This window comes from Oncorhynchus clarkii, chromosome 28 (genome assembly GCF_045791955.1).
Source record: "Oncorhynchus clarkii lewisi isolate Uvic-CL-2024 chromosome 28, UVic_Ocla_1.0, whole genome shotgun sequence".
Taxonomy (NCBI): Eukaryota; Metazoa; Chordata; class Actinopteri; order Salmoniformes; family Salmonidae; genus Oncorhynchus; species Oncorhynchus clarkii.
The window spans coordinates 24,626,927-24,641,115 of record NC_092174.1 but is presented as its reverse complement, the minus strand read 5'-3'; the positions used below and the strand labels follow the sequence as shown (position 1 = coordinate 24,641,115).

General features: G+C 41.6%; 1 protein-coding gene across 3 annotated transcripts in view; it reads right to left on the bottom strand.

Annotated features, from left to right (window-relative positions):
* Positions 1 to 13,974, bottom strand: part of LOC139387229 (pre-B-cell leukemia transcription factor 1-like) — a 59,505-nt gene extending 45,531 nt beyond the window's left edge. Inside the window, exons 1-2 of one of the 3 annotated variants that reach the window (XM_071133328.1) lie at positions 13,371 to 13,974; positions 12,321 to 12,394 (exon numbers count right to left, since the gene is read on the bottom strand). In XM_071133328.1, the coding sequence (XP_070989429.1) occupies positions 12,321 to 12,394; positions 13,371 to 13,555 (259 nt within the window). In that variant the 5' untranslated portion in view covers positions 13,556 to 13,974. The remainder of the gene's footprint in view (positions 1 to 12,320; positions 12,395 to 13,370) is intronic. The other 2 variants (XM_071133329.1, XM_071133330.1) reach the window with 2 other exon arrangements.
* Positions 13,975 to 14,189: the final 215 nt, after the last annotated feature.

Below are 14,189 nucleotides of genomic sequence, written 5' to 3'. Positions count from 1 at the left end.
CACATTCAAATCCAATTTGTTTTAATAGACGGTAAACACTTTAATATCGTTTAAATACATTTAAGTTCATTCAAAAAGTACGGCCTAGCCTCGGTGGTGTGAGTGCAGTAGTTAGCCAGCCCTCAATATCACCACAACATCTATTTACGCCCCTGGGTCGTAAAACAGCCATGTTTACCATGGAGCATAGCAGTGATGACGAGAGAGGAAGAGAATGAAGGAGAAATTACACCTAGGCAAGTGAAGAACAACATCTGATGATCAATCATATGTCAAAACGTATAGAGATAGTCAGATAGGGAAACAGGGCCGGGAAATGTCAGCTTTACACTTGATGGAGACATACTCACGTGAAGTGTCGTTAAATTCACAACACATGCCTCTCGACTCACTTTCCATTTTTCCGAGGGGAGGTTGTTATGCAATGCATCTCGCCCCCTCCTCAAATAGTGCGACACACACACTGACAGACACACAAACACACACACTCACATAAACCTGCCACCTGTGCCTTTCCCAACTCCGTGCTCCAAGGGTAAGGTGTCCATGTGATGGGGATGTGGTCTAATACTACATGTTAGAGAAGTCTATAATTTTCTGATTATGCTCAAGCTAAAAAGGAAAATGACAGCAATTAACATCATATCAGTGGGAGTTAACTGTCCAGAACTAACACTGCCAAAGGCAAGCTGGCAGACAGCAGGGATGGGTGGGGGGAACCAACAGCTTAACATCTTTGGGATATATGCAGTACGACATAGTGAGAATAAGCTGCATGATGCAAAGTGTATTTAATCTGTAGCATGAGATTTAGTTCCATCCTAAAGGTTGTCATCATGGTCAACATATATTAGTTTGGACATATCATACACACACCACAAATAGCCAAACCATTTCAGATTATACATTCACATCCTTCTCACAATAGAACTGTGAAAATCGGTACAACACAATTAAACTACACCAAATAGCATTGGTCCTCCTGATTCACCATCTGAAACAACAGTATTTTGTGTTCTTACTACCAAGTCTACGTCACAGGACACTCTTTAAGTCCAAGTTATTGGGTTTCCAGCCCTCCTTGAAGAACTCTCCCTGGGTGTTTTAAAGGGACTTCAGAGGACCCCTACAATCTGGCTCCCAGACATGACCTTTCCTGTGATCTGTTGCCAAGCAGCCAAGCGCTGACCTGTGTTAAAACTGTTGCTCTCACCCCGCTGTGCTAAACACTACCTGGGATGTCACTCATGTCCACCTCGGGAAGTGATCCAAAACCACATTTAAATTCCCCAGCGACACAAACACATAGACGGAGTACAGAGACTCACACAAACACGCACACTGGGGATTGTGGATGTGAAGCGGTTTGATTCTGCAGACCCCAAACGACTCAGGATGGATGCTAAATTTCTCTCTCTCTCTCTCTCTCTCTCTCTCTCTCTCTGTCTCGCTCAATCTCTCTCTCTCTGCATTGTTATTTGTCTGGTCCTTTCCTCCTGCTGAAGGTGGGAGGCTGACAGAGACTCATCTGTGGCCCCTTTGTCTCTCACGGCAACGGCAAGGTTTATTAACATAAATTAGAATAACTAACAGAGAGAGCGAGAGAGTACCTCGTCGTTATGCGTTACCCACGGCAACCTCTCCTCCATTCTCAATCCACCTGAACATGTGTGTGTGAAAGAGTGAGAGAGGGAGTGTGTGTGTGCATGTGTGTGTATGCGTGTCTGTCTGTGTGTGTGTGCATGTACATGTGTGCGCAAGGCACGTGTGTGTCTGTGTCAGCACCTCCCGGCATTTAAATGGGAAACTACTCTGCGATGAGGGAGACATTTCCACACCCATCTAACCCCCCTGTCCTGATGGAAATGAATGGTGCTATCTGCACTGCATGAGTCACTACACCAAGGCATTAATATCAGTAATTGAAACATCCAATCACTGCTGAAGCATCGGGCCCAGTGCGCTTCCCCATCTGACTATGTAGCACCTGATTAAGCATGCCACCATGTAAATAATATAGAAATACACTGAGTAGCTTTCGTTGGTGGCAAACACTGCATTACAGTGCGAAAAAAAAAATATATATATATATATATATATATATATATATTTTTTTTTTTGTAAATAAAATATGATAGATACGCAGACACACACACACAAACACACACAAACACACACAGACATTGATTTTACACTTCCACGTCCATGTGTGAGTGTGAAAGAATACATTGTGTGTGTGTATGTGTATGCATGTGTGTGTCTTTACAGCAGTCCTATTACCATCCTAACCAGTGAGAGCAGAGGCGGGGAGGGAGCAGCAACATTGATTGGTGTTGATTCCATCTGGGCAGTGAGCAGCGACTGACAGTGCTCCTAAGCCGCAGCGAAAGGCAACCATTACTCTTGTTCTGGTTTAAGTAGAGTGTATTAATTTGTGTCATTTTTACGAAGTCGGGCAGGGAAGGGCCTCTCACCATTTCATGTTTGACTCTTCACCGCAGCCATGGGGGTTCCTTTATACACCACCATGTTGCCAAACGCTGCACTAGTCAAATGTGAGCAGAGGGCGCAAGAGACATGATCCCAGACACTCAAATTAAACAATATAAATAAACGGGGTGTTTATATGGCAATCAACCAAGATATTTAAAAATACATCTGATTGGATAAGGTTGAAATACATTGCGGTACAGCAGCCCACATTACTACATAGTAGCCTACAAACAAGATAAATAAATCCTAACAAGCGACAGCTGTGAATAAGGAACCCTCATTCTAAAGAATTTACAAGTGTTACTATGTAGTGGCATGCACGTAGGACATAAGGTGACCACATGTGACCCTATGTCCCGCATCCCGCAACCAAACAATCGTTTCCCGCATTTTATCAACAAATTCAAACACCACCAATTTAGAAAAAAAGGTTGATTTGTCCCGTATTTCAGACAGACATTCCAACCTGTCTCTTGCAGTCACGTTGCACTTGAAAGTATGTACAGTACCAGTCAAAAGTTTGAACACACCTACTCATTCAATGGTTTTTCTTTATTTTCACTATTTTCTACATTGTAGAATAATAGTGAAAACATCTCAACTATGAAATAACACATATGGAATCATGTAGTAACCAAAAAAAGTGTTAAACAAATCAAAATATATTTTATATTTGAGATTCTTCAAATTAGCCACCGTTTGCCTTGATGACAGCTTTGCACACTCTTGGCATTTTCTCAACCAGCTTCATGAGGTAGTCACCTGGAATGCATTTCAATTAACAGGTGTGCCTTGTTAAAAGTTAATTTGTGGAATTTCTTTCCTTCTTAATGCGTTTGAGACAATCTGTTGTGTTGTGACAAGGTAGAGGTGGTATATAGAAGACCAAATCCATATTATGGCAAGAACAGCTCAAATAAGCAAAGAGAAATGACAGTCTATCATTACTTTAAAACATGAAGGTCATTCAATGTGGAAAATTTCAAGACATTTCTTCAAGCGCAGTCGCAAAAACCATCAAGCGCCATGATGAAACTGGCTCTCATGAGGACCACCACAGGAAAGGAAGACCCAGAGTTACCTCTGCTGCAGAGGATACATTCATTAGAGTTACCAGCCTCAGAAATTGCAGCCCAAATAAATGCTTCATAGAGTTCAAGTAACAGACACATCTCAACTGTTCAGAGGAGGAGATTGCTGCAAAGAAACCACTACTAAAGGACACCAATAATAAGAAGAGACTTGCTTGGGCCAAGAAACACAAGCAATGGACATTAGACCGGTGGAAATGTTATCCTTTGGTCTGATGAGTCCAAATTTGAGATTTTTGGTTCCAACCTTGTGTCTTTGTGAGACGCAGAGTAGGTGAACGGATGATCTCCGCATGTGTGGTTCCCACCGTGACGCATGGAGGAGGTGTGATAGTGTGAGGGTGCTTTGCTGGTGATGGTGTCTGTGATTTATTTAGAATTCAAGGCACACTTAACCAGCATGGCTACCACAGCATTCTGCAGCGATACACCATCCCATTTGGTTTGCGCGCTTAGTGGGTCATTGTCCTGTTTTTCAACAGGACAGTGACCCAACACACCTCCAGGCCATGTAAGGGCTATTTGACCAAGAAGGAGAGTGACAGAGTGCTGAGGATGACCTGGCCTCCACAATTACCTGAGCTCAACCCAATTGAGGTGGTTTGGGATGAGTTGCTCAACATATGTGGGAACTCCTTCAAGATTGTTGGAAAAGCATTTCAGGTGAAGCTGGTTGAGAGAGGGTGGCAACTTTGAAGAATCTCAAATATAAAATATATTTTGTTTGATTTGTTTTTGGTTACTACATGATTCCATATGTGTTATTTCATAGTTTTGATGTCTTCACTATTATTCTACAATGTAGAAAATAGTAAAAAGAAAGAAAAACCCTTGAATGAGTAGGTGTGTCCAAACTTTTGACTGGCACTGTATATTATAAGGATGAGGTAGCTAAGCCCACTGGTGATATTAAACACTTCTCCAATCATTGTTGAGATCTGATATCCTGCGCAGTGCAAGATGAGACATAGGCAAATGTGATAGGCCTATCGTGAACCAATTATTTTTCTCAAATCCTTTTGGACAATATTCCAGCTGAACTTGGAGAGGACAGTTAGGCATCCTAACCACTTAATTACTTCCAAACAGCGTGCTTCTGATTAAGATCTATAACAGTACGTAAATAGCCTTATTAGACTGAAAGATATCAGGTAATTTCATCAAACTTGTGAAGCTCTTACTTGCTCATTCAACATATTTGCTTATACTTCACTCAATCTAGTCTTAAAAAACTCCAAACCTAACTGATTTACATTCCCTGAGACCAACCGGAAATGTTTCCTTGGCCAAATATTCAGAGATTTCAATAAAACAACCACACATCGTCTCTTGTTTCTACATCAAGAGAGTGCTGCCGGAGCACACCGGAGCGCAACTTCTCACACTGGTGCTCATTTAGTAAAGTTAGATCAAAACTGAATCAATGTCTTGGAAGATCACAATGATAGTATAACGTTACTGTTACACCACAAACACCACCTCATTTCTTGGGGCCAAAACTCAACAGCACGCGCACACTATGGGCTTTGATTTAAACAAAATACAGGAAGGCTATATAGTTTGCTAACACCATAAGCTCTAATTTACTCACGAAACAGTAACTAAAGAACATCTAAATGCACATTCCCATTAAACTGATTGAGATCAAATGATTGACATGCAGATGCAGTTTGGTCATTTCACTGGTAAAACGTGAAGAATTATCATTGACTAATGACAGTGATGATACCATTGCCTATTTTGAAGTTAGGTATGCCTAACCTGGTGTTTGAAGGTATTAAACATCTAAACATGTACTGAGACATTAGGCAGACGTAATTGGGGGATGCATTTTATGCATATTCTATATCGATATTCAATATCTGTCAGTACAAACTTTGAGAAATTTCAATTTCACACATTTCAATTCCACATATGAACTACACAGTACCTGCAGTAACTGAGTGTGATTTGACCACCTTTTTTAGACAGAAATAAAGCAGATGGAATTTCAGACTGCATGAATGAACATTTGAAAACCATCTAAGAAAACCACTTCAAATTGCTCCCAAAGAAGAACTATAGTCGAGGAGACTCTCCACTGTGATTCATTTGTTATTGTTGTTGTTTTCTAGGATTGAAAACTGCATTAGAGACAAACATCAGATAAAACTAAAAACTCCACTGCGCTGTGAAGCAAATTTCCTCTCTAAAGCAATTTAGTGTCAGATAAGTGGGAAGACATTCTTACCGTAATGGATCTGAATATGATATCTGTCAGACAAGTAAGAACAAAGCCTTTTATAAAAGCCGCGTTTGCAGAATGGCCGATACGATACTGCTGTATCAGATGACCAAATTGAGAGGAGTGCAGTAAACAGACTGTAAATAGAAATACAATACATTCATATGATTGTTGAATAAGTACTGTACAATGAAATATCTCTCTCTCTCTCTTTATCCTACCTGTTCCCATAGAGTGGTAGGGCGTATAACATGTTGGGGAGAACACAAGAGGAAAATGTTTGGTTGAGCACAAACTGAACAGTAGATACAGGGATGATGGGCTATTTCAAGTGGCAAAAATCAATGGGAACAACTTCCCCTTTAGCTTCATGAAATACTCCCAATATCTAGGTATTTATGCACACTCCAAAAAAATGACACATTCACCTGAGGAATCGATACTGAACATTATTCCACCCAAAGGGAAATTATTTGTATTAATATAACAATTTGTTGATCACCCAGAGGAACAGTGTACCCTCCCACACACACACACACACACACACACACTATTCCAACTTCTTATTATTTTACCTTATTTTTACTAGGCAAGTCAGTTAAGAACAAATTATTATTTTCAATGACGGCCTAGGAACAGTGGGTTAACTGCCTTGTTCAGGGGCAGAACAACTTATTTTTACCTTGTCAACTCAGGGATTCAATCTTGCAACCTTTCGGTTACTAGTCCAAAGCTCTAACCACAAGGCTACCTGCCACCCCATATGACCATTCCAATCGCTAGACCTGTTATCATAGCAAATTACCAGCTCCCACCTCAGATATACAGGGTGTAATTAGCCTATTAAAACATGATTAACATGTCTCAATTACCACACTCACCATTTGCATAATTTATAAGCTGTTCTAATTGCAAGTGTGGGTTCAGATGATGGTAGAATGGGGAACAGCAGAAACACTGGTCATGTCTTGCCGGCTCTGAACAACTGAAGTGATTCTGAAGTGTGTCTGTCTGTTAGCTCTGTCAAAGTCCTACACCGTAGATAGGAAGAGAATCTTCTTCAGCATCCCAGAAGGGAAAGACAAAGCATTAGTTTTCCCACCGGTAAAGGCATCTAGTCTATTTCTGTACAACAGATATTTTCTGAAAATACAAAATAAATCCACTCTTGTTCATTATCCTATATTTACATTTGCTAGGGAGAGCGTTGAGAGGTTAGTTCAAACTACTAGGCTAATCAATGTAGAAACTACGTACGTTTTTGGAAAAACTTTGAAAGATTTTTGGGTACCATTTATGAGAGAACAGAGAGAGCTGTGTTCACTCTTATTTCTGTTGAAACTAAAACCCTGGATGGGATAAAATGCTGCTTCTGCACTTCCAACAGGGCAGGCCAGATATACTGTCTGCCTGCTAACACGGTGGGGAAACCAAGGACATAGCCATTAGTTTCAGGACAGACCGCGGCACATCACAGACTAATGCCTCCATCTGTCAGCGGAGATGAGTGGAGAGTAACAAAGAGAGGGAACACTGACCTCTGAACTCATCATGGACTGCCATGTCAATTAAATACTGAAAAACTGCAGCTACAACAACACAACACCAGTGTCCAGTCCAGACTCTCCGTGGCTAAACCAAGCAGACCATAATCCACAATACTGATGTAGCTGATGCATTTACTACAGTAGCTTACTGGGCTATGGAACCAACCGAATAGTTATATGACGTTCTAGTATCACTAAATCTACTGCAAGTCCACCACTAAATCATTAGCTAGTAAATACATAGCCATCAAAGCAAATGTGGTCAAATAAAATATGTGCAGGTTTGCCCTAGTCTAATGAAAGGATACCAGTGTTCTCCAGATGTGTTTAAGTATATAAGAACCAACCCAGACTTCAACTTCAATCACAGGTACAATTTACAGTGCTGCAATATGCTCAACATCGAAAGCACAGCAATCATATTATCCAGTAATGTGAAAACTAGTAGCTTGATGGCATGGGTCACTGAGTTCGCCAGGTCTTTAGCTCTGACAACTCAAAGTGGGATCATATTTAACATGCAGGAGATATTAATTTGACCAGAGTCTGGGAGTAATGTGTGGCTGTCGACACACATTGGCCTGGTAAAGAGAGAGAGACGAGAGAGAGAGAGAGAGAGAGAGAGAGAGAGAGAGAGAGAGAGAGACGAGAGAGAGAGAGAGAGAGAGAGACAAGAGAGAGAGAGAGAGTTCTGGCCTGTAACCTGACACCCAGAAACATAGTCTTAGTGTCTGGCTTCTCTTACTTTGTCAACCTGTACGTGCCAGCACCACTATCCGCAATGGTTTCACAAGTACAGGTAACACACACATACATACACACATGGCAAATAAAAACACAATGCTAAGCACTTTCAGGAATTTTACAAATAAAAACACGCTTTCCTGAAATAGCTGAAAACAGTAACACAACCCACCTGTAAATTTCACAGCTGATGAGCAGCCCTATGCTTGTTAAAGCTGGCTAAATATCTTCTGCCATGACACCTGGCTGACCGCAGCACAGATCTATGGGGAGCACAAATCTATGGGCGTGGGCTGGGCGTGGGGGGTCGGGGAGTAGGGTCAGGAGTTAAGGCCTGTTCTGTCTGCTATTGGAATTGCAGTCCTGCCTCAGTTGTCAGCTGCTTTCCAAAGGAAGGCCATATCGCTGCTGTCAACACGCGCCCACCACTTACATGCCACACCAAGGAGAGAAGCAACCAGGGAACACGCCATGCATACATAGACACATATACACTGAACAGAAATATAAACGCAAATTGTTGGTCCCATGTTTCATGAGCTGAAATAAAAGATCCCAGAAATGTTCCATACACACAAAAAGCTTATTTCTCTCAAGCGTTGTGCACAAATGTGTTTACATCCCTGTTATTGAGCATTTCTCCTTTGCCAAGATAATCCATCCACCAGACAGGAGTGCCATATCCAGAAGCTGATTAAACAGCATGATCATTACACAGGTGCACCTTGTGCCGGGGACAATAAAACGGCACTCAAAAATTTGTGTTTTTTTCACACAACCCAATGCCACAGATGTCTCAAGTGAGGGAGCGTGCAATTGGCATGCTGACTGCAGGAATGTCCACCAGAGCTGTTGCCAGAGAATTTAATGTTAATTTATCTACCATAAGCCACCTTCAACTTTGTTTTAGAGAATTTGGCAGTACGTCCAACCGGCCTCACAACCGCAGACCACGTGTAACCATGCCAGCCCAGGACCTCCACATCCAGCTTCTTCACCTGTGGGATCATCTGAGACCAGCGACCACGACAGATGATGAAACTGTGAGTTTGCACAATAAAATAATAATTCCACAAACTGTCAGAAACTGTCTCAGGGAAGCTCATCTGCATGCTCGTTGTCCTCACTAGCGTCTTGACCTGACTGCAGTGAGGCATCGTAACCAACTTCAGTGGGCAAATGTTCACCTTCGATGGCCACTGGCACACTGGAGAAGTGTGCTCTTCACGGATGAATCCCGGTTTCAACTGTACCGGGCAGATGGCAGACAGCATGTATGGCCTTGTGTGGGCGAGTGGTTTGCTGATGTCAACGTTGTGAACAGAGTGCCCCATGGTGGCGGTAGGGTTATGGTATGGGCAGACATAATCTACATAATATGTTCCAGTTCCCACCAATATTCAGAAACTTCGCACAGCCATTGAAGAGGAGTGGGGCAACATTCCACCATCCACAATCAACAGCCTGATCAACTCTATGCGAAGGAGATGTGTCACTTTGCATGAGGCAAATAGTGGTCACACCAGATGCTGACGACTGGTTTTCTGATCAATGCCCCTACTTTTTGAATGGTATCTGCGACCAACAGATACATATCTGTATTCCCAGTCATGTGAAATCCATAGATTAGGGCCTAATTTATTTATTTCAATTGACTGATTTCTTTATATGAACTATAAGTCAGTAAAATCTTTGCAATTGTTGCATGTTGCATTATATCCAGATGATGATACTTAAAACAATTGAATTAAAAACGTTTTCTTTAAATGCTAAATCCGATCTACAGAAGGAAAGCCAACCTACAGCGTCATATTCAACCTACAGGGGCATATCTATAATATCCTCTTAGTGCTTTCACGGAAGGGGACACAACAGTCGCATAAGCCTGCTGATTTAATAGTCTCTCCTTTCAATCCTCCAGAGACTCTGGCTGCAACAATGTAAAACTGAGGAGAAGCTGACTCTTTATAAAATAATCTAAAAAAGACCTGACAAATTACGGGCTGTTCTTTTTGCACACTGCGCTCAGCACATTTGGCTGTAAATGTCATGGTGAAGGTTTGAGTCATTTTCTACTGTCGCTGCAGTGGATTTCTGGGCTTCTGTCTGCACAGGGGGGTAACTATCTACGCCCGCAAGATGAACAGAAACTAGACACACGTGTGAAAAGATACAGAAGGAATAGTGTGATACCAAGTGGTCTAAGACCTTTTTTCTATTTGGATAAAATTCATCCAAATAACAAAGCGTTCTGTTTTTGCACTAAAATACTTTAGCCACATGCTGATAGCACATCTTCATTCATTGAGAGAAGCATCATCCAGATAAAATGTAACAACGAGAGAGAGGGGGGGGGGGGGGTTAAACCAGTAAACTCCTCAAAAGGGATTCCCCCATGGTGCTTTTATCCTGAGGGCCAAAGTACATTGAATTCCGACCGACCAACTGAAACCCTGTCAAAGGAGGCTAAACACTCGACAGAGACCAAAACATTAGCCAAACTAAATTCACTCAAGATATTAGAAAAGGGAGTAGAAAACAAACAAAAAAATCTACGATAATCTATGTTGAAACGTTACCTTCAACACCATTTTTTCCCTCTAAATTAAGACGTAGAGAGTCAGCAGGCCAAGAGAGTTGCTTTAGTCAGAAGCCCCCAGGTTCCTGGTTGCCAGGAACAGTGGGAAGAGACGAGAAGCAGGGGAGGGGGAGGAGGGGGGGGGGGGGGGGGGGGGGGGCAGGAAAAAGGCCAAGTCACTTTGTTCTTCTTCATTTTGGAAACGAACTCTGGTTGAACCCAGAGCGACGCCAGGCAGTTTAAAAAGAGCCAGGCATAATTCTCTCCCTGCTCTAAGCATTCTCCTGAGAAGTAAGGGGGCCGTGGGCAGGGGGCCAACCTCACTGGCTACTTCTCAGAATGGACTTCATTTCTTCTCTCCCTTTTTTTCTAAAATGAAAATCACACAGTGTCTTCTGTTAATAACTCGTCTTTTTAAAGCCCTGCGCCAGAGTCTGACTCACAGTAATGAAATGTCTGTAAATTAGCCTTTAGGGCAAATTAGGAAGACGATACAACGGACTCATTTTATTGATCTTCCATTTGTTTTCGGATTTCTCTGGCTGGTTATAGACCGTCATAATAGTAGCTGGTAACACTTCTCACTTTAAAGTGATAACATCCTCTAATAATTTGAAAAGAGGATCCCGTTAAAAGGCATGTTCAGAGATTATTGCCTTCAGAGAGATGTATTAGAGATTGCAGTTTGATTTCCATTTTCTAAAGAGACATGTTTAGTAGGTTAGAACTGTTCTTCCAGGCATATTCACATGCTTTCTTTCATAAACAGAGACAAGCACATCTTTCTTTTAATCTTGTGTTAAGTGCCTATATTTCCCAAATTCCTCTACATGACTTTGACCCTCGCTTCAAACCCAAACAGAGAGAGTCCCTCTGGCCAGCATCAGCATGTAGAAACACTAAAAGCTCATCACAAACAAACACTTGGCAAGGAAAAACATGATGATGCAGAACTGATTGAATAAAGTACAGCCCTAATAAATGGCTCAATGACAACAACTTGGTCCCACGGTAAAGTCCTGTCCTCTCTACTGTCTGTTCTGAATGTTTGTGGCTGCTATGGCTCACCATATTAAATACAAATTCAAATACCGACTGACACACATAAGGATGTTTGGTTTTGAGGGAATAAATGTAAATCAAATCAAATGTTATTTTCCACATTCGCCGAATACAACAGGTGTGGACCTTACCGTGAACTGCTTACTTACAGGCCCTTAACCAACAATGCAGATCCAGAAGTAGAGTTAATCAAATATTTACTAAATAAACTCAAGTTTAAAAAAATCGAATCAAATCAAAGTAACACAAGAAAATGACATAACAATAATGAGGCTATATACAGAGGGTACAGGTACCGAGTCAATGTGCAGGTTAGTTGAGGTCATTTGTAAAGTGACAATGCAAAGATAATAGTAGATACAGTAGGATGCCACAAAGCATCATGTTGTATTATAGAACCATTTTGTTAGACTATGGGGTGATCACCTGAACCACATATGTAGAGAAATATGATATCAACATTTCTCATATTCAAACGATGGTGTTATAAATAGTGTAGGCCACAAGTTGTCCAGGCCATAATTGCTTTATAAAAATGCTGATGCAAGTCATTGTTTTAATGTGGTAGAATTTCACCTTACCTGTTTTCTCTTTTATATCGCACAAGATGTTGAAGAGAGCCGGTTTCATCCTGTGACAATTCAGGGCATGTTTCCTATAAAAAGAGAAAACACACAACTTTAAACCATATTCAATAAGACCAGGAGATGGTAATAGTTAGTGGTAAAGTGTTCTGCTTGTGCTTGTATCATATCTAAAATGAGCAGACTGGTTTGATCACTGTCAATTTGACGAGGAAAAGTAAAGCTCATCTTGGGTATTGATATTGTATATTTGTTCAGATTTTACACACTTAAACCAACCAACCCTTCAATCAAAGTGATCTAATCTAAACACCTATTGTATAGCATAGTGTTATTCTTCAATGTAGAAAATACTTTTGTCTCATCAAACCACATCTGGAACCCTTGTCGTGCCACTACACTTGATCCCCAATGAACTATGATTTATTAACATGAAAGGGTCATTGCAATTTCAAAACACAGTGGGATGTTCGTAATGAATAGGACAAAGTCTATCCTATGTAATCTATTCTTGCACAGGAGCATGTGAATAGATGTCATTGGCTCAATTTCGACGCACAGCACTGGTGCTTTGATAATCCTTATTGCCATTGGCTAAAAAGAAACAAAGTATCCAAAAGCAATGCATCCGCAACATGTATTACGGCGAGGAATTACTGCGTAATCTCGTTTGTAACAAGATAAAGCGATTTGGAAATTGAGAAGTGGATGCAACCCGCTCCACAGTTCAGAATAGCCATAGTTGCAGTAGTTTAATAGTGTCATTCACGTTTAAACATTAAAACATGTTTGATAACACTGTTAATATAAAAGTTCACTTTCACAAGATAAAAACTGTTAGGCTGAAGGGAGTTTTAACGTCAGGCACGTTATCCTCTACGAGTAGTTGTTGCGTTGGGGTGGGCGTTAATTGTTTCGTTGGATAGCCCACTGAAATGAACGCACATCATATTGTTACAATGTACAGCACAGTAGTTATTTCTTAATTCATGAATATGTTATTTTGATAACGCTTTGAACATATTGTAATTTCCTATACCACCGTACCTGGCCTGCGCTTCGTCCAGGCTTTGGTCTGTGATGGTCATTATTTGCTGTAATATGTCTCCAATGTCCTGCTTTCTTCCATCTCCGTCCGTCCCTCCCGTGCCGTCCTGCATATGCTGTGCTAGGCCGGGGTGTCCGGCCATGCCTACGCCGTGGGAGTGCATCAACCGAGGCTGCTCGTCCATCCTTGACCGCGGTCTCTGCCTCGCCCCCAACTGACCAACACTTTTCTTACGGCAACAGAATAAATATCCTTGGAAATTCCTTTGGAACCCCCCCGTCTCTCCTCCTTTCTCACCCGCTCTCTCTCTTTTCTCTCTCCCTGGTAGACTAAGCTTTCCTGGATCGGGGAGGGAATCAAAATGACAAATGCTCTCTCCCAGCTGGTTTGGGTGAAATCCGATCTGAATAGCTGGTTTTGGCTCTGACCACTCCTGCACAGCTAGCCTACTGTAGAAAAAAGCAGATTCAACTTAAAGGTTCGTGTCGTGTCAAAAGTGACGTGCGCAAAGCCTGTAATATGCAATTCCCAATTTCCTTGAAAGCTTGATGGACGAAACATGTAGTCACTCTCTCTGAGGGTTAGATGTTGAAAGTAACACCAACTGTAAACTGTTACTGTTTCGCTTATGTCTAGCAACTGACACATAACCTGAGTATGGAATAAAAGCCTCCGCCCCCTAAACCACGATTGGAGAAGAAGAAAAGAAGTAAGTCCTACCTCGGTCTTCTGTAGAAACGTCGATCATATTTCTCGGGAAGGTGGGACGCGGCAATAAACGTAAGGATATATGACGGTTAACATTGGGTCTGGACGGG